Here is a 17995-nt window from a genome sequence, read left to right on the forward strand (position 1 = left end):
AGTAGTAATTGAAAAATGCAACCACTTTTCAGTAAAATTGTTTCACAATCTTACTATAAAAAGAAAAGAAAAAAAGTATTTTTTTTTTTTTAAGGATGAACAGAAAAAGAAAAAATAGTTGGGACGGGGAAAAAAAAAATCTCATTAATTCACAGCATTATTGTAACAAGATAAATAAATATTTGGTAAATTCATACAACTATAGAAAAATATTGCCTCCTCCATTTAAACTCCCCCCACTCCGCGGCCTTAACAAGCACCAAGGGGTAAAAGGTCTCCACTGACTACCTGTACCAGACTCTTTACCATCACTTCTCGAGATCAAATTACACCGGCAAGATCAAACTGCTCCATGCCGGTGTCTCCACCATGATAAATGATCCTGCTTCTCTTGTTGCTGAATATATGATAAATGTCTCCCCTATTCAGCTATTCATCCTGTCTCATAATAAAAATGCACCAATCAAATAATCAAACTTCGAACAGTTTTCCAATCCAAGTTTTTCCATGTGACAACTTTCAGCCAAGCAAATCTCTAAATAAATTGGGATTCTGACTTGATGGGTTCACACCCATCTGCCTTACAAGTGCATCCTTTTCCAAGGAATCTTTTGGGTTTGGTCCCTTGCTAAGTTGTTGCGTGGAGTGTTCAACTGTAGGTCCACCATGATCAATCCTGGCGGCATTTGAGAACCCGGACATAAGATTAGCATCATCCCCGTGGGTTGAAATAGTGTTCTCTGTACTGCTGCTATGCCCACTTAGAGGCATATCCGCATATAATGACATTATATCAGGTTCTTTAGAAGCATTTCCTCCACCATGATTCGCAGTTGAGGCAACTGCTGCGTTTGAATCTAGAAGGCCTTCCAACTGCTTGAAGGGATCTAACAATGGAGCACTAGTTGTAACAGTTGGTTCACTGAAGTCAAGCAAATCTGGAGGAGGTTGAAGATTTGTCCCAACAGAAGCTACAACAGTTGTGTTGGAAACTTGAGATGGCTCTGCTGCCTGGCTACTTGCTTTAGCCACCTTATGGTTGGCAGATGATTGTTTTCTCTCAGTTTTTGATGAACCCCCAAACAACGAAGCAGCAAGCTTCTGCTTTTCAGGGTTAATTTCAACCTGTGTCCTCTTTGAATCATAACTGTCTCGAGCTTTTGAGTTTGCAGTGCTCCGACCATCTTGTGAAACACCATTCACCGTCTTCTGAGAAGTAGAGTTTGAAGTAGATGGTGGGGTAGAGGAGTATGTTGGCCTACCCCACTTTTTCTGAACACCATCAAGATGTAGCTTAAGCCCTGATGACCCTACATCCGAGACAGATGACACTGGTGCAGCCTGGGGGATCTCCCTAGAATATGATGGCTCAGGTACCGGAACAAGTTCAGTTGAACTGGCAATTGGAACAACCTTTGCTGGAATAGGTGCTTTCGGAAGCTCATATGCTTCAAATCTAAGACCATGCGTTGAAGCTTCATGCTGATCTTGGCCTCTAAAGGTGCTGACATTTAGCATTCCAGAGCGCTCACTCTCAGGAATGTATGGCTGAGCACCTTTTTCTATTGCGAGTCTTACATAATTGTCAAGGAATGAAAGGTCTTTATCCACCTAAAAAGAGGATTTAGAGATGTTAGTACCGTCACTAAATGACATCAAACTGTGTAAAAACAATGTTAATAACAATCTTAAAAACAAACCGATCAAAAACATCTATAATCTTTCAGAAACCTGAAAATTATAATTAATATGAAAGAAAAATGCATGAGCATCTGTGATGGACGTATTACCTCAATGTCTTCACAACTTGCATCTGAAGGCATTATGCTCTCAACAACACGAGCATCCAAACCAATGACAGCTTGCAATTCATATGCACGTTGCTGCAGATCTGTTGAGTGTGCAGCTGATAATTCTTCCACCAAGGATTGACACTAAAAGAAGAGCAATAAGTCTAACATAAGATAAAGAATGAAATCCTGCTAAGGATAAAGGAAGTGAACATGGAAATGCAAAAAAGATTTTTATTCAGAAAATAAACCATCAAAGAGTACATCCAGATGCATGGAAGCTCAAACGATGTAAGGCCAAACAACATTGGAACAGATATTGCAATTTTAAAAATTTATGAAACATGTTAGAATAGTTATCACGATATTGAAAATTTTAAAAAGATGTCAAAGTTCAAGGGAAAGTTTAAGGAACGCATTAATGTCTAGAAAGTAGGGAAATATTTTAAGACCACTCCTACAAATGTACAATTTTTTATGGAGAGAAGCTCAAATGAAGCAGGAAATATTTTAAGACCACTCCTACAAATGTACACATTTTTATGGAAAGAAGCTTAAATGAGGTAAGCAGGGTAGACCGGTATTGATTATACGATGCTTGCTTTAACACGATGACAGAAATCAAATGATAGTATTCATACATACCTCAGGTAGCATATCCACTTTCCTCCCAGCTGATATTTCAAATGCATATATTTTCATGATTGCTGTAATGGCATATGCCTGCAAATGAGGAAAAGAAAGACTATTATATATCAGTAACTACACACATAGATGTACACAAATACATACATATTGTACATACAATGAGAAACCTTTTACCTTAAGAAATGAAAACGGAGAAAATAATTAAACATTTTTATCTAAACCTACAAAAGTTCCATAAATAGGCATGACTAAGAAAAAGACGAATCAATTTCTCTGTTTTACTCTTTTGATGATTAATTACTGAGCCTCCTGTAAAATCAGTATTTCCCTTATATAATACAAACAATTCAGATAGTAAAGGAAATCAAAACTAGCTTAGCCATACAAGCAATCAAACATAGTTGGTATAAAACGTTACCTCAATCCAGATGGATTAAATACGTACCTCAGAAACTAAAAGTATATAAGTATTTATGCATAGTTGGTATAAAAGTATTTATGCATCCCCTTCCGCAGGGTAAGAAGCATGGACCATGTACTTTTAAGCAAAAATAAAATAAAATTTTAGAAGTCTGCAACCTTCAACCAGTAGCTTCAAGGAGTTTGAACAATACCTTAACAGTTTCATCATTGGAATATGCCTCTGCCACATCACATAGTTTCCCAGTGATATAGGAAGCAGAATACTTCCCATCAGCAGTTCCATATTCCCCAAGAACCCAACATATGACCTATAATCAGAAAAAATTTATATTATATATAAGAATTTCTTTCAACAGGGTCTACACAGCAAATTGATAACGGAGAGATATACATAAAATAGAATGCACCTGAAGAAACACTGATGGCAGTTTGGGCTCTCCAATAATGCCCAAATATGATTCCACCTGCAGATTAAAAATAACTATAAAAAACAAAAACATTTTTTTAAATTTTTTTTTTTTTTTTTAATTTGTATGTAGGAAAGCAAAACTTAAATTGAAAGTAAATCAGAGTAAATGGGAGGACCAGCACTCCTACCTTTCAATGGTTTACAACATATTAAAAACAAAAACAGAAGAACATCAAAAAATGACCTTGAGAAACACTATTAATCAAATTAGATACAAAAACGAACCCCATAACAATTAATGATTCCTTGGTAAACATTAACATGACTTAAAACTATATTAAACTCTTTCAATTATCCAAAATTCCATGTCGCTGTAACCGCAACTGTTCAAACATTATGACATATAAGCCTAAAACAATCCACAATACTCTAATGGAATTCTTATACAATTCCAAACCATCACCTTTTCCTTCAAGTTCTTTTATTTCTTTCATTCCAAACCACCCTCAAGATAACCACAACTCTACACCTCCACAAAATTCTCCCTACCTATGACCATAAAACCATAAATCTGCACTATAAATATGTCTAGAGTTGGATTCACCCAACACAGTTTATATTGGTGTAACAGCTTACTACAAATGAACACTAAATCACATTCTATAACTTAGTCGAGCATAAAGTCCTGATTCTTTTACACATCAGCCAAGAAGATAGAATGAAACTAGGTTGTCTTCCTTGGAACATGCTGATAACTCGCAAGTATTTGACTTCCCTTACACTATAGTTGTCACTACAAACTCTAACGGGGAAGGAATGATTTTTAAATGAAGGATCTAGGCATAAAAAGAAAAGCATATAAAATAACCAATCAATATATTAAAAGATGATATATGTAACAGCATGCACAAAGATTCTAATATTGCTTAATCAGGCACTTAAATCATACAAGATGTAAATAAAACCAATAAATTTTATGGCACCTCTCATATCAGTCAACGACAATAGGTACATATACAGTGTAATGTCACAATTACATACAGCAGATGATCTTAGCTGACTATCGGCAGTGTCATCATCCTCTCCAAATCCTTCTGCAATCAACCTCATCAAGTTATGAGCCACTTTTACATTAACAAGATCCCCCGCATGCTCGAAGACTTTATTCATAGTCTGTGGGCCAACACCATATTAAACAGGGATGAGAGCATGAGATTACGTGTCCAGTGCACAAAAGTTTTTTTTTTTTTTTTTTCCCTTCTGTTTCCTAAGATTCCTATAGCAACAGTGCGTTACCTGAATAAACCAATGGTTACTCGGTGCAAACTGCTCTGCAAGTTCCACACATCGAGAAGCTATATAGGTTTTATAATGATTATCGTTGATGCAAATCATGTAGTCAATCATCCGATCAACAATCACTTCAACATTGGAGGACTTTGTCATTTTATAAAGTAGTTCAAATGTTTTTCGCTTAAGAGTATCATCTGGATCCTGGGTCATGCACATTAAAACTTCAATACAAACTGAAAATGGCAAGCATAATTAAAACGCAATCAACCATCTCTCTGACCTCTAAGCAATCAATCACAGCCAGTTGATGTTGTTCAGCAATCTCGGGGCTTATCTTTATTAATCGACTAAGGGCATCAATACCCATATATCTGAGATTATGGCTGTCGCTCTGCACAAAAAATTTCTTAAATTGCATTACTAGAAGTGTATAGAGCCATAAAGTTGCAGAAAGCATTTTAAAAAGCTGGTGGGCAAACCTTCAAGAATCTTGAAATAACTTCAGTAGCAGATTCTAACAGCTTAGGATTGGGAAAAATGGAAGAGACGCAGCATATACACTCATAAAGTATAGCATTTCCTATATTACTACTTGAATCACACTTCCTGAATATATCTCCCACCACGGTATACATCTTCTCACTAGCTTGCTTATCATCACGACCCAGCAAAGCTAGAATCTTGAGCAACCTGATCTGCACGCACAATCAAAAACAAAACTAAAAAAATGGATACCTTTTCAAAGTAAGTGGAAAACGAAGACTACCCTTTACTTCTCCAACCTGAATAAACGGAGCAGGCATGGAATGGTAATCGTACGACTTGGGCAACCTCCTCTCAGCCACCTGTTTCAAAATGCTAACGAAGCTCACAATCAAATCCTTGTAAGGATTAGCATCGATGGTAATGAGATCGAACAGAGGACAAAGAGTAGCCCCCATAACCCCAGGATCATTGTCGCAGAGCCGCTTTCTGAAGTTTGTGAGAAGATGAGACACAGCGGAGGAGCTCTTCTGGTAGAATCTATGGAGGGCCATGATTGCCTTCTTTCTCACAGCATCTTTCGAATGGCCAAGCAATTCAACCACCTGGGGAAGAACGGCAGGGATAGTCTCGTCGTTTATGAGCTTGCAAACAGCATTGAGAGCAGCACAAACGACAAGGTAATTATCAGAGCGAAGATCCTTCTGAATAGTATTGACGATGAGGATAATAAGGTCGTGATCGTCGGAGAGGAAGAGAGTAACGGCAAGATAGCCAGTGCGTTTAAGGAGGAGATTGTCGTCGTGGGTCATCTTGACGGCGTGGATGTAAGCAAACGACGCGTCGTGCCCGAGCATCTCGACGTAGACAAGTCGGATTAGGTACTCTTTCATCTTGCGCTTTGGGATGTCGGGTTCGGAGAGTCGTTTCTTTAGGGTTTCGATCTCGTGGAGAACGATTCGATCCTCTTCGGCTTTGGATCGAGCTTCTCCGATTGACTTCACGAGGTCAAGGAACTCCTTTGATTGCCCGAACCCACCCTGCGAGCCCATCGCTAGCTCTCGCCCTATCGTTTTCAACTGCTCCATTGGAGTTTTTGCTCACCAAAGTTCTCCTTTTCGTTCCTCGAATTAGGGTTTTGGGGATTGCTGTTTGGATTTCGGAATTGGGGATTTGGGAATTGGGATCTCAAGCATTAATCACTCCAATAACCAAACCCAGAAAGCGATTTATTTTTCTTTTATATTTTTATTTTCTGATTTTCCAAAACGATTAGATCTGAAGGTGTTATATTTCTTGTTTGGAGAGAGAGAGAAAAAGAGTGAGAAAGTGTGAGCACAACGAGGAGTACTCTGCGGACTACCGGGTGTCGGAGAAGCACAGGGAAAGAAAGATAAGAGAGAGAAAGATATCAGATTGGCAGCAACACGTTGAGAAAATGCGTTAATAAAAACAATGAAACTGTTTTCGTTTTTTGTTTTTGTTTGGATTAAAAATTCCTCCTTTTCTCCTTATGGTACAGCTAGAATTGATATTGTTCCTGCTTTTTTGAATTATACTTCTATTATCTGGTTAAGGATTCTCCTTTCCTTTTTTTCTTTTTTTCATGCTTTGCTTGATTCAATTTCTTGTATATATTAATAAATTTATGAATGTATTCAATTTACAGTTGTATTTAAAGAATTTTAAAAATATTTAAAATTTTAGATATATTCAATTTAAATTTTAAAAAATTATATACAAATTTAATGATATTCAATTTAGATTTTATAAAAATCTATTAAAATTTAGATATATTTAATTAGGATTTTATATAATTTTTTTAAAATCTAATGATATTCAAAAAGCTATTAATTTTAATGAATATGAAAAGATTTTAACAGTGTAAAAAAAATTATCAATATAAAATTCAGATTTAATCACAAAAATTTCATAAAATTTTTATAAATAGTTTATGAAATTTATGAAATTCCATTATAATCCATCAAATTTTTTAAAATCTATAATTTATTTTAAATTCATTAAATTCTAGATTAAATACGTCCTTCTTAATTAGTATGGAATAAGATAACAGTTTAAATTTCTTTTTTTTTAATGAAATTATAGGTATTATCTAAATTATTTAATTAGTAAATAAATATATTTATTTTTTAATGATATAATATTGCCAGAATTATCAATAAAACATAATATGATAATATTTAATTAATTTATTTTTTATTTATTTATTATTTAAAAATTAAATATATTAACTAATAACATTTTAAAATGTGTTATCTAGTAAAAAAAATTAATATTTTAGTATCATTAACATTAATTTTAATGATGATATTGAAGGTGAAGAATTCAAACTCACATTATTGCCAAAGAAAACAGTACTAATTTTATTTTCACAATGACATATTAATAATTTTTTTTCAATTTATAGAAGTTTTTAATTTAATTTTAATTTATTTATTTATTTATTGCTTTAATTTTCTTCAATTTATAGAAGATTTTAATTTAATTTATATTTATTTATTGTTTCAGTTTGTTTGGTTCAATCTCCAGAAAATGCTTAATTTCATAGTTTTTTTGGTTCAATATTTTAAATTAGTATAGGTTAAGTCAATATTTTTATCCCATTTACATATAACATGTTAATGCATCTTAAATTATATATAACTAGTACTTTGCATTTTAATTTTTTTTTGGGTTATTTTGATAAAATTGTTGCATGAGTGACGCTATAAATCAAAATAAAAGTTTAAAGTGTAATTCTACAATCATTTTCAAACAGAAAACCAATAAACCCTTTTATTAAAAATTAGTAAAATATTAAAGAAATACAATTATAAGGTTTTAAAAAATAAAAACAGTAATATGTATATATCATAGAGATTAAAAAATATATAAAGACCTATAAAAAATATAAAAATAAAAAGTGATCTAGATATTTATAAAATCAAAAATAATACTTTGAAACATGATGTTCTTTTATTTATTACATGTATTTTTATTTTTATTTATTATTTTAAACAAATCTTTCTATTATGTGCTTTTAGAAAATTTTTACTTTTTCTAAAAGAATTATTTTTCAATGCTTGTTCAATTTTTTTTTAAAAAGAAAAAATTATTGCTTTCTCCTTAATTCTTTATTAGGATATTTTTGCATTTTACGCTCATATATGCATAGAATTGCATTTTTTTTAAAATAATAATAATAATAATAATTTGTTCTTCTTTTTACGTTGGTTAGAGATTCTAACTCATCATTAGTATGAGAAAACAATGGGTAGGCAATCCCAAAGGCATAATTTTAAAAAGTTCAATGCTTTATAAAATAAAAATAATGAACTTTACTTCAAAGTTTTACTATTAACCTCTTATTTGAGTAATTTACCAAAAAAAAAAAAGTCTCTAATTTGAATAATATCAAAACAAAACGTCAGTTTGAATTGAAATCAATTAAGCAATAACGAAAAGACATAAGATTAAGTATAATTTAAAACTAATAACATTAATTTTCTTTTTGGCTGAAGACATTAACACACATTTTATGTTTTCATAATTTCACATTGCCATTATGTCTTCTGAGAATTTACCACATGAGTACTCTTGCTATTGATTGAGTGGTTGAATTTTGAGTGCCGGTACTCGTCAAGAATATTACCATAATAAAAATAAAATAAAATAAAAACATATTAGGCATATAAGCATATGCCTAATGGAACAAGGTTTGTTTTCTTCCTCAATTTAATTTCTTGAACTAGGTGGTGATCTTCTGCAAGTTCTTTAGCATCTATGGTCTAACATTCCTGCTAAAAGGCAGTTGTTGAATTGAAATGGGCAATTTGGGGGAAACATGGTCTATCCCAGTGATTCAGTGAAGATCAAGGAAAAGAAAGGAGGCAAAGCTCAAGCCTAAATTTTATCTTTGGACTTTGGAGAAAAGGGCTTTTTCTGTTAACCAGATTGTGGAGTTCAAGAACTTCAGTTTGACTAGTAAGCATATTTAACCAAAGCAACCTCCAAATTGGACATTTTTCAAGACCAGTCCATTTGCTATAAAAAGTACTGCACGGTGCTTTATTCTTTGAGGGTTTTGTTTTGGGTAAACTGGTAAAGAGGGAAATTGGAATTTGGTCCAATATGAAAGTGATGCCCAAGCTGAAGATTAAGACTTTCAATTTTGGATCTTATATTAGACAAGGCACTAATTGCTATAAAATCTTGGCTTTTTCTCTTGTCTGGCTAATAGGATTTGCAAAATGGAGTTTACAGCCAATGGGCGACTTGCTTGTGCCTTGTGTTCTGGTTCATATAAATTACTGATTACGTTTATTGCTCGAGTGTTGTTATAAAAGCTAACCCTCCAGTTCCTTGCTTTAAGTTATGTTAAATGCATCATTGATTGCATAAGATACACTTTTATTACGTCCAAATAGTCTAGGCAAGAAGCACCCTCTACTAACATTTTGCTTACTTTCTTAGCATAATATAACTAGCACTTAAGTACAAAAACTTTCTTTTATATACATGTATATTGTATGGGTAAAATAATGAGTTGATGACACGTCACGAAATCTTGTCCAATAAATAGTAATTGAACCGCCACGTGTAATGATCAAAATTATTTGAGGATACACGTCATCAACATGCTAAAACAGTGATAAAACCTCGGTAAAGATGGTTAACCAAGAAAATTTAGACAAGATAAAAGTCTCATATCAAAAATAACTTAAAGCCCCACAAAATCCAACATAAATGTTGGACTATGAAGATAAAATACACAAAGTCAAACCATCTTCGAATAAATATCAATATTTTATTTTACTATATCTTGAAGAACAGGAGTCAAACCGGTAAATCAATAACAAAGATTCTCTTCGGAAGGAGATTAAAGCGGGTTAACAAAACCCCCCAAAATTCTTCTTGGATCATGCTATCAAACAAACTAACATATTCAAATAGCTATAAAAGCTTCAAAGGCATCCCGCTTTAGGGGCATGAAAAAAACAAAAAAAAAGAGGTTAGTCTAAATTAAAAAGCTAATTATTTCTAATTTGTCATCTATTTGAGCATTAGAATGCCTTTATCAGTACCATACCAATGCCATGGTAACTTTGCATCCTATTTTGTAGTTAAATACATTTTCGTTAGTTGCCACACCTTCAGCCCACGTGTCAACACTTTGCTGAGCTGGAGGCCATCCGAATTCGACATCAACACATACAACTTTTAATCATCTAAATTCTTACCAATAATTTTCAAGCCAATTTTTTTTTTAATGAATTTTCAATCTAATTTCTTATCATTGTTGTGCATGCACAACTAAAAGACTTAATTTTTACCAAAGTTTTCTTTTTTCTTTTTTTGCGTTTAATTTTATGTTTTATACTCATTAATGTACGATGACCGACAATTTAAATTATATTCAAACAGGCAGAATTTCCCTCTCCAAAGAACAACCACAGTTCCCCCCCCCAAAAAAAAAAAAAAAAAAAAAAAAAAAACTTTCAAAAAACCTTTCAAGCCGACAGATCCCCCTTTACGCTACGCTCTCTCAACCTCTCCAAACAACCACAACCAACTCCAAAGTCCCAAAATTTCTATAACCGAAAAAAAAAAAAAAAAAAAAGAAAAAAAGCTGAAAATCATAATCTCCACCATTTTCCCCCAATTCCAATGCCTACCAAAACCCTAATTTAGCCCCTCCCATTCTCACCATTCCCAATGAAAAAACCTCACTTTCCCCATTACCTCGATCGAAAATGGCTTCTTCTTCTTCTCACAACCTCCGTACTCTTCCTCTTGCTCCTACTCACTGTAACTCTCGCTCAGCCCAGGTTCTCATCCCCATCCGATTTTGCCTACGACCAGCGGCAATTAGCATTTCTGGACCGAGATTTCGGCGATGGGAATGATCGATTGGGTCTTCCGAAACTGCCCAGATTGGCTTATTCGTTGACGGGGACGAAAGGGGATGGACCGCAATTGAGGCGGCTACTTCAGGCGCTGTATCACCCGAGGAATTACTATGTTCTGCATCTGGATCTGGAAGCTTCGGATGCTGAGAGGCTTGAGCTGGCCAAGTATGTCAAATCTGAGGCTTTGATTGAGAGGTTTAAGAATGTGATGGTGGTGGGCAAGGGCAATTTGGTCACTTACAAAGGTCCTACTATGATTGCCTCTACGCTTCACGCGGTTGCGATTTTGCTTAAAAAGTCCAAGGATTGGGATTGGTTTATCAATCTGAGCTCGTCCGATTACCCTCTGATGCCTCAAGATGGTAAAATTGTGCTTTTTAAGGTTTTCTGATTGCTTAAATGCCGTAGTTTGTGTTTTTGTTTTGGTAATTTGGTAAGTTTTTGGTTATATAGTTGCAGCTTGAATCCACAAAAGGCATGCTTAATTGATCAACTTCAATCTTTTTCAGCTTCAAAATGGATTTAAAACTTTTTAGCTGCTCATAAATGATTTATGATTGCAAAATTGAATGTCCTCTTTATGACTGATTAAAAGTTTTTCTGTTTCTCACAATTTAATTTAGGTCTCTCTGAAAAAATGCACTCTTTACAGCTATTCATAATTTTACGCTACTTTTATTTGTTGTCAGATGAAAATAAGGGCAGTAATTCACTTGTAAATCTTATTGGTTTTTTCTTTTTTTTTTTTTTTTTTTGGTTGTTGGTTTCCCAGATATCTTGCATATTTTCTCATACTTGCCAAGAGATTTGAACTTCCTTGAGCACACGAGTAATATTGGCTGGAAAGAGTGAGCATAAATTTCATGCCGTGGGACCCGTCTTGTAGTAATGCTTTACACGTGTTGTTGCTAATTCTATTACATGCTCATCAACGTCTGATTCCTATTGTGTCCTTCAGGAATCAAAGAGCAAGGCCTATCATTATAGATCCAGGCTTGTATCACACGAAGAAATCTGGAGTATTTTGGGCCAAAGAGAGAAGGTCTATGCCTGCTTCCTTCAAATTATTCATGGGTACTCCTCCAACTTTACACTCTCTTCACTTAAAGTATTTGTTTATGCTAGGTTTATGGGCTGTAATGACGAGGCCAGATACCCAAATAGATCATTAGGTTTGAGGGAACTGCTGTAGGTGAATTATAAATATGAAAGGTCCAAGGAAAATAATGGGGTTTCCTTTTCTTGCTGCACTAGACATGTTTGATGGTTTCAGAAAGACACTAGTCTTACATATCTCAAAACTGTGTTTATCTACATCCAGGATCTGAATGGGTGGTGTTGACAAAACCATTTCTTGAATTCTGTATTTGGGGATGGGATAACCTCCCTCGGACTCTGCTCATGTACTATACGAATTTTCTGTCATCCCCTGAGGGCTATTTCCACACTGTCGTTTGTAACCACAAGGACTACCAGAACACAACCGTGAATCATGACTTGCATTATCTAAAGTGGGATAAACCCCCAAAGCAGAATCCTGTTGCTCTGACATTGGAGCATTTTGATGAAATGGTTCAGAGTGGAGCTCCTTTTGCCCGTAGGTTTGCCAAGGATGATCCTGTTCTCAACAAAATCGACAATGAGCTGTTGAGGAGGTCTGGTGACCGGTTTACTCCTGGCGGTTGGTGTCAAGAGACTTCTGTTTTACATAAAGATAAATGTTTAGTTTACGGGAATCCAAATGTTGTTAAACCAACTATAAGTTCAAAAAGGCTAGAGAAACTCATTGTGAAACTTCTTGATTCTGATAATTTCAGGTTAAAGCAGTGTAAATAGTCTTTCAAGGCTCAGTTTTTTCTCCATATCATTTTTTTTTTTTTTTTTTGGTTTAACTTTAGTTCTGGTCATGAGGTGACATAGTTAGTATTGAATGGTATCTGACGGAACCTAACCAAATATTCCACCAAAAGCATCCAATGCAGCTGGCCTGGAAGAATGTGGACAATAGGATATCATAAAATACGTGAAGAAAATACAAAAATATACACAAAAAGGAATCAAAATTCTAAATTAAAACAAGACAATCAAACAATTGCATATCCCTCCTCATCATATAAGTTTGGTCCTAGTTTAGGGCCATGAAAGGACTAATGGTAAAGATTTTTTTTTTTTTTTTTTTTGGGTAAATACAATACTAATGGTAAAGCATTTGTTTTGTTATTGGGTTCCACCTAATCTACTTAACCTCAAATCTTGAAAGTGAATCTGATGACCAAATGAGAAAAAAAAAGAAAGAACGAAAACCTCCAAGGGCGTACCAAACAGGGACCCACAGGCGTGAGAAAGTCCCGAGGGGAAACAACCGAGAAATTTGGTGACAAAAAAGTGAGGAGAAGCAAACCATGGGGTCAAAAAATGTAATAATAATACTGCGCATTAGCATTAGGATACCTGCCTTTCCTCGTTCGTTGATTATTTGTGATAGGCTATTATTTATTTGTTTTGATTGTTAGGGATCGGAAATTAAGTAGACACGTAATTGTCCAATCCATATTTATATTCATTTTTATAAAGTGTTTGGTGAGTTGTCAAACTCAAACATCATTATGTCATGTGTTCCAGGCTACACCTCTTTGTCTTTTTTTTAGCCTTCATCAAATTATATAATATAATACAATTCTCACCACCACCAACTTTTTTTTCTTTTTTTCTTTTTTTCAGAATTCCTTCTTAGTTAAGTTGTTGTTCATTTTATCTCCTGTCTTATTTTTCGCTTTTATTTATTTATTTATTTATATTAGAAAATATGTCTTTCTTCTTTTCCCATGGCCTCACATTAATTACCCTATGACTATCATTCCCATTCACATGGGTATCCCATCCTATCATCTCAAAATTTTTTATAAATAATAGATGTTTACCCGGCAATTACAAGACACAATATGCCAATATTACCAAAAAAACATAAACAATATGCCACATTTACATTAATTATTAATATAGATCCTAATTTAAGTTCAAGTTGTACACTCCAAAAAACTATTTATTCTATTTTTTAATTTTTTTTAATTGTCTAAAGCAAATAATTATGCTACTCAAAACTAGTAAAATTGTGGTGAGTTTACTGAAAAAAAAAAAAAAAAAAAGCAGATGAATTTTAAGCAAAATTCCTGTTGCCATTCTCATCTTCTGTCGGCAAGTACCCCAGAATGTAATTTAAAAAAAGAAAAAAGAAAAGAAAGATAATTATATATTTATATAAAGATATACTATGTATGATAGTGTTAAACCAAATTGGCAGCATCAGGCAAACCTTGTTGCCTATCAGCTTCTCCACCACCACCATTTCCACTTCTATTTTCCGGACGGTGCTTCAAGGCGACCGGATTCCGACAAACGGGACAGTTGGGCTGAGTCTTAAACCACGTATCAATACACGTTGCATGGAAAGAGTGTTTGCACGCGTTCAGCAGCTTCACTTCGTCGCCGTCCACGAACACCGACAAACACACTGGACAATCTCCACCGACGATGTCCTTGGCGTGTTTCTCTTTCAAAAATTTAAAGCTCATAACTGCCTCTTTCTCCTTGCTGGTGTCTTCGGCGGTGGCGGTGGAGACGTTGTCGCCGGAGAAGGAAGGTAAGGAGTCAGTGGAGCTCCGGCGAGATCGAGAGAAAGGGTTGGGAGGACAGTTGATGGTGAAGAAGAAGGCGTAGATCAAGGCAGGGATGGTGATGACGGCGATGAGACCGAGGATGAATTCGAGAGCGGAGAAGTCGACGGTGCGCGGCGGAGCTGGAAAAGGCGGAGGAGGTCTGTTAAGGTTGGGGGGTGCGCTCTCCATTATAAGAGAGATAGAGATAGAGATAGAGAGGAAAAGAGAGAGAGATGGTAAAGGGAACTTCAATTTTCTAAGTGGGGTTTGGAGAGCAAGTTTTGTTGGCCATGTGGTGTTGGTGAAGTTTTTTCTTTTGGACTTTCTTTCCTCACCAATAATTGGTGTCCAATTTTTTTGTTTTTTTTAACTCAATTTTCATGTAAAATATATATATATATATTTTTTTTTAAGAAAAAAAAAGAACCAGGAGTGACTTTCAAGTTAAAATGTTCTTCATTTCTCTTTTTCATTTTTATTTATTTGTTTTTGCCAGGATAATTGGAAATGTTATTGGCTTATATCCGTAATCACTGTTGGAAAAAATAAAAAATAAAAAGAGAGAGAGAGAGAGAGAGAATAATTTATTAACAAAAAATAAATAGTTAATTATATTATGTTATGAAATCTATTTGTATTTTTGAAAAATTGAAATAATTATTAATTTTAATTATTTTTTTTTTCTATAAAATGCTGGACTAAATGACAGCAACCCCACAGCCCATCATCGTATCTTTGTCGTATTATGATCTTTTTACATAAGTAGTGCGTCTTTTCGGAGAAAATTAAATATTTGAAGTTTTTGGACTACTAGTAAAAAAGTAATTTTTGCCAATACTACCACTGGTACCGTTCATTTTACATATTGGGCCGGCCACAAAAAAGAGATGGGCTGTCTAAATTAGATGAATCCAAAATTTCAAAAAAGCCTGCCCCAATTAAAATCTTGATTCACATATTGGGTTTGGACCCAAACATGTAAATGTAGCTATAATTTTTTTTGTTTTCAGGTGGAAGTTTAAAAATATCACTAACTAAAGATGTTGGCATATATGTATATCGAACTTGTAAAATAAATTTGTGGCAAAAGCTACTTCTTATGAGATTTCGATCAAATTTTCTAAACAAACTAGCCATTGTGCCGACAACTAGACTAGTTGGTTTCCCTTTTATGATTTAACTTTAAATTTATGAGAAACTTTTAGAAGTTGAGTAACGCAAGCGCTAAAACAATAAAGTTTTCAAACAATTTAAATGGCAATAGACATTTGATCATTTGTATTTAGCATCGGATTTTAAATTGAATTAAGCATTTTCAAGAAGACCAAAAAAAGAAATTTTGTATTTTAACTCGGACATTTCTATAATTGAATTTGTTTGGAATTTAACTCATTTGTCAATTTTTTATGATGAAAAATGAATATGTTTGCTCCACTTGATCTTTAAAAAATTCTTACCATATTAAAACTAATTAAGTTAGTTTCACAACATTCTTACTATTTTAGTAAGGCAATCAAATTGAACATTACCAAATGAACCGAAAGGAATATCCATATGGCACTGCCAATGTTGCCTAATTTCTTGCACTAACAAATTATATCGTTGTCTTTGTCAAATATCTTTCATAATGAAAGTATACAACTATACATATATATATATATATATATATGTTAATTATCATTGTTGAAAGTGCAAGCTACCTTCTATTCTTCATATCAATTATAATATATGCACGTGCAATTCTTGTTGGAAGGACCTCGGAAAATGAAATTAAATAATATTAAAACCCATTTAGTATTTTTCTTATCTTATTCTCTCTATGGGCACTATTTGATGCATTAAAATGATAAACTTGGAAGATTTCAATTAGTCCAACTGAGCCATTCTTCTCTTTCTCTACAAAAAATTTGAGATCCAAAGCAATGTGGGTGGGTCAAGTTTTTATTATACCCCCCAACTCAGATGAATTTGGGGCTTAAGATACTGCTTTTCCATGTAAAAAAAAGCTTGTACTTTTGTTCCCATCTGTGAGTCTAGTTGGATCCCATAAATCCCACCAATCTTTGTCAAAGATCAAGATATCTCTAAAGGACTTTGTTTCAATTATTGAGTTATTTTTATTCATTAATTTGAAGAATTCCATTTATACTTTCACTTTATAAACACTCTTGCTTTTTTCTCTGATTAGGAAACATATAATTTACTGTTTCTTATTCTTTAACTGTCTCTTGTCATATCTACAACACATGCCCTATTGCTTTCTTATTTATTTTCTTTCTTCTTTCTTCTTTTTTCTTCTTTCCTTTTTTTCTTTTTTTCTCCTGACGCATTTACTTTAACAAACGTATTCCAACATTTATATGTGATGTCTACCAATTAAGAAACAATAATATTGTTATTTTCTTTAATTTATATCAAGTTATAGTAAACTATAGAACTTTAATGGGAAACTAAACTATGCATAAAAATTAAAGGAATTTGACAGATTTTATGTTATGTATATTATTTTTAATTATTGTCTTTTTGGGAGAGAAAACTGAATCTTTCAATTTTTCAAACCATGCGTTTAGCCCAGAACAGTGATCAACCTAGTAGGGTTGTTTCCAATTTCTCCCTCATTGTCATTCAGCATTGTAGATTCTCAGTAAAAGTATTGCACTAGTCAAAAGCATAGAGATAATGTATATATTTATTAGGAAATCAAACCTGTAAATAATTAAAATGGGAAATGTGGGTCCACCTTCCACAATTTCCTCGTACATATATGAAAGCGGAAACTAGTGGGTATATAATGTTTTTAGAAGCTGAAGCACCTGAACAAAGTGTGTTTATATAGGTCACATCTGAAGTAAGCCAACCTGATCATTGAGGCAACATAAGAAAAGGTTCATTGTACCTTCATCCTTATTCTCTAATGTTTATTATTTAATAACTCAGTTTTCCAATATTGACAGATAGGTACAATGTATAACTTATATATATATATATTGTATGTGTATATATAAATGGTAAAGTTATTGGAATAGTCCATTTCATTTCACAAATAATACAAAAACATTATGATTCCATTATCACTTCTCAATTTGGATCTTATAAAAATGAGTCAGTGCTAAGAAAGTGTTTCTCCTAATTAGACTGCACTTTACCATTCCATTTCCTGTAAAACCAGAGAATATATATAAGCTATACCAATAAGACCATAGGCTGATCACAAAATCAAAGAACCCAAAAAAAAAAAATAAAAAAACAAAAAAACAGATAAAAATTGTTTGTTTACACTTGGATTGTGGTGGTAATAAGATATGATATTCAAATTTGGCAAAAAAACGTGAGGAAAAATAAAAAAGATAATTATTTGATAAGCACTTACCGCTGTCAGCATTT

The 17995-nt window shown here is 33.6% G+C and overlaps 3 protein-coding genes across 3 annotated transcripts; 1 reads left to right on the plus strand and 2 right to left on the minus strand.

Moving 5' to 3' along the window:
* Nucleotides 1-118: 118 nt before the first annotated feature.
* LOC107431115 (AP-4 complex subunit epsilon) lies at nt 119-6593 on the minus strand. Its single transcript, XM_016041998.4, has 10 exons — nt 5346-6593; nt 5043-5258; nt 4844-4954; nt 4567-4764; nt 4312-4443; nt 3269-3325; nt 3053-3169; nt 2436-2513; nt 1791-1934; nt 119-1611 (listed from the first exon to the last, which is right to left on the minus strand). The coding sequence occupies exons 1-10, from the start codon at nt 6132-6134 to the stop codon at nt 520-522; spliced, it is 2934 nt and encodes a 977-aa protein (XP_015897484.3). The 5' UTR covers nt 6135-6593; the 3' UTR covers nt 119-519.
* Nucleotides 6594-10523: 3930 nt separating this feature from the next.
* Nucleotides 10524-12815, plus strand: LOC107431125 (beta-glucuronosyltransferase GlcAT14C). Its single transcript, XM_048463775.2, has 4 exons — nt 10524-11317; nt 11728-11803; nt 11914-12029; nt 12277-12815. Exons 1-4 carry the CDS (start codon nt 10762-10764, stop codon nt 12789-12791), a joined length of 1263 nt encoding a protein of 420 aa, XP_048319732.1. The 5' UTR covers nt 10524-10761; the 3' UTR covers nt 12792-12815.
* A 1372-nt stretch (nt 12816-14187) lies between these two features.
* LOC107431123 (RING-H2 finger protein ATL33) lies at nt 14188-14925 on the minus strand. The gene has a single exon (XM_016042008.4). It carries the CDS (start codon nt 14798-14800, stop codon nt 14240-14242), a length of 561 nt encoding a protein of 186 aa, XP_015897494.2. The 5' UTR covers nt 14801-14925; the 3' UTR covers nt 14188-14239.
* Nucleotides 14926-17995: the final 3070 nt, after the last annotated feature.

Source organism: Ziziphus jujuba, chromosome 6 (assembly GCF_031755915.1).
Source record: "Ziziphus jujuba cultivar Dongzao chromosome 6, ASM3175591v1".
Taxonomy (NCBI): Eukaryota; Viridiplantae; Streptophyta; class Magnoliopsida; order Rosales; family Rhamnaceae; genus Ziziphus; species Ziziphus jujuba.

Bases quoted from the DNA above. Each gene is read 5' to 3' on its own strand.
- LOC107431123 (XM_016042008.4), bottom strand. From the start codon at position 14,800: ATGGAGAGCGCACCCCCCAACCTTAACAGACCTCCTCCGCCTTTTCCA.
- LOC107431115 (XM_016041998.4), bottom strand. From the start codon at position 6,134: ATGGAGCAGTTGAAAACGATAGGGCGAGAGCTAGCGATGGGCTCGCAG. The intron at 5,259-5,345 runs GTTGGAGAAGTA...TTGTGCGTGCAG, and splicing joins TGCCTGCTCCGTTTATTCAG to ATCAGGTTGCTCAAGATTCT. The intron at 2,514-3,052 runs GTATTGTTCAAA...CCTCATTTGCAG, and splicing joins CCAATGATGAAACTGTTAAG to GCATATGCCATTACAGCAAT.
- LOC107431125 (XM_048463775.2), top strand. From the start codon at position 10,762: ATGAAAAAACCTCACTTTCCCCATTACCTCGATCGAAAATGGCTTCTT. The intron at 11,318-11,727 runs GTAAAATTGTGC...TTGGTTTCCCAG, and splicing joins CCCTCTGATGCCTCAAGATG to ATATCTTGCATATTTTCTCA. The intron at 12,030-12,276 runs GTACTCCTCCAA...ATCTACATCCAG, and splicing joins TTCCTTCAAATTATTCATGG to GATCTGAATGGGTGGTGTTG.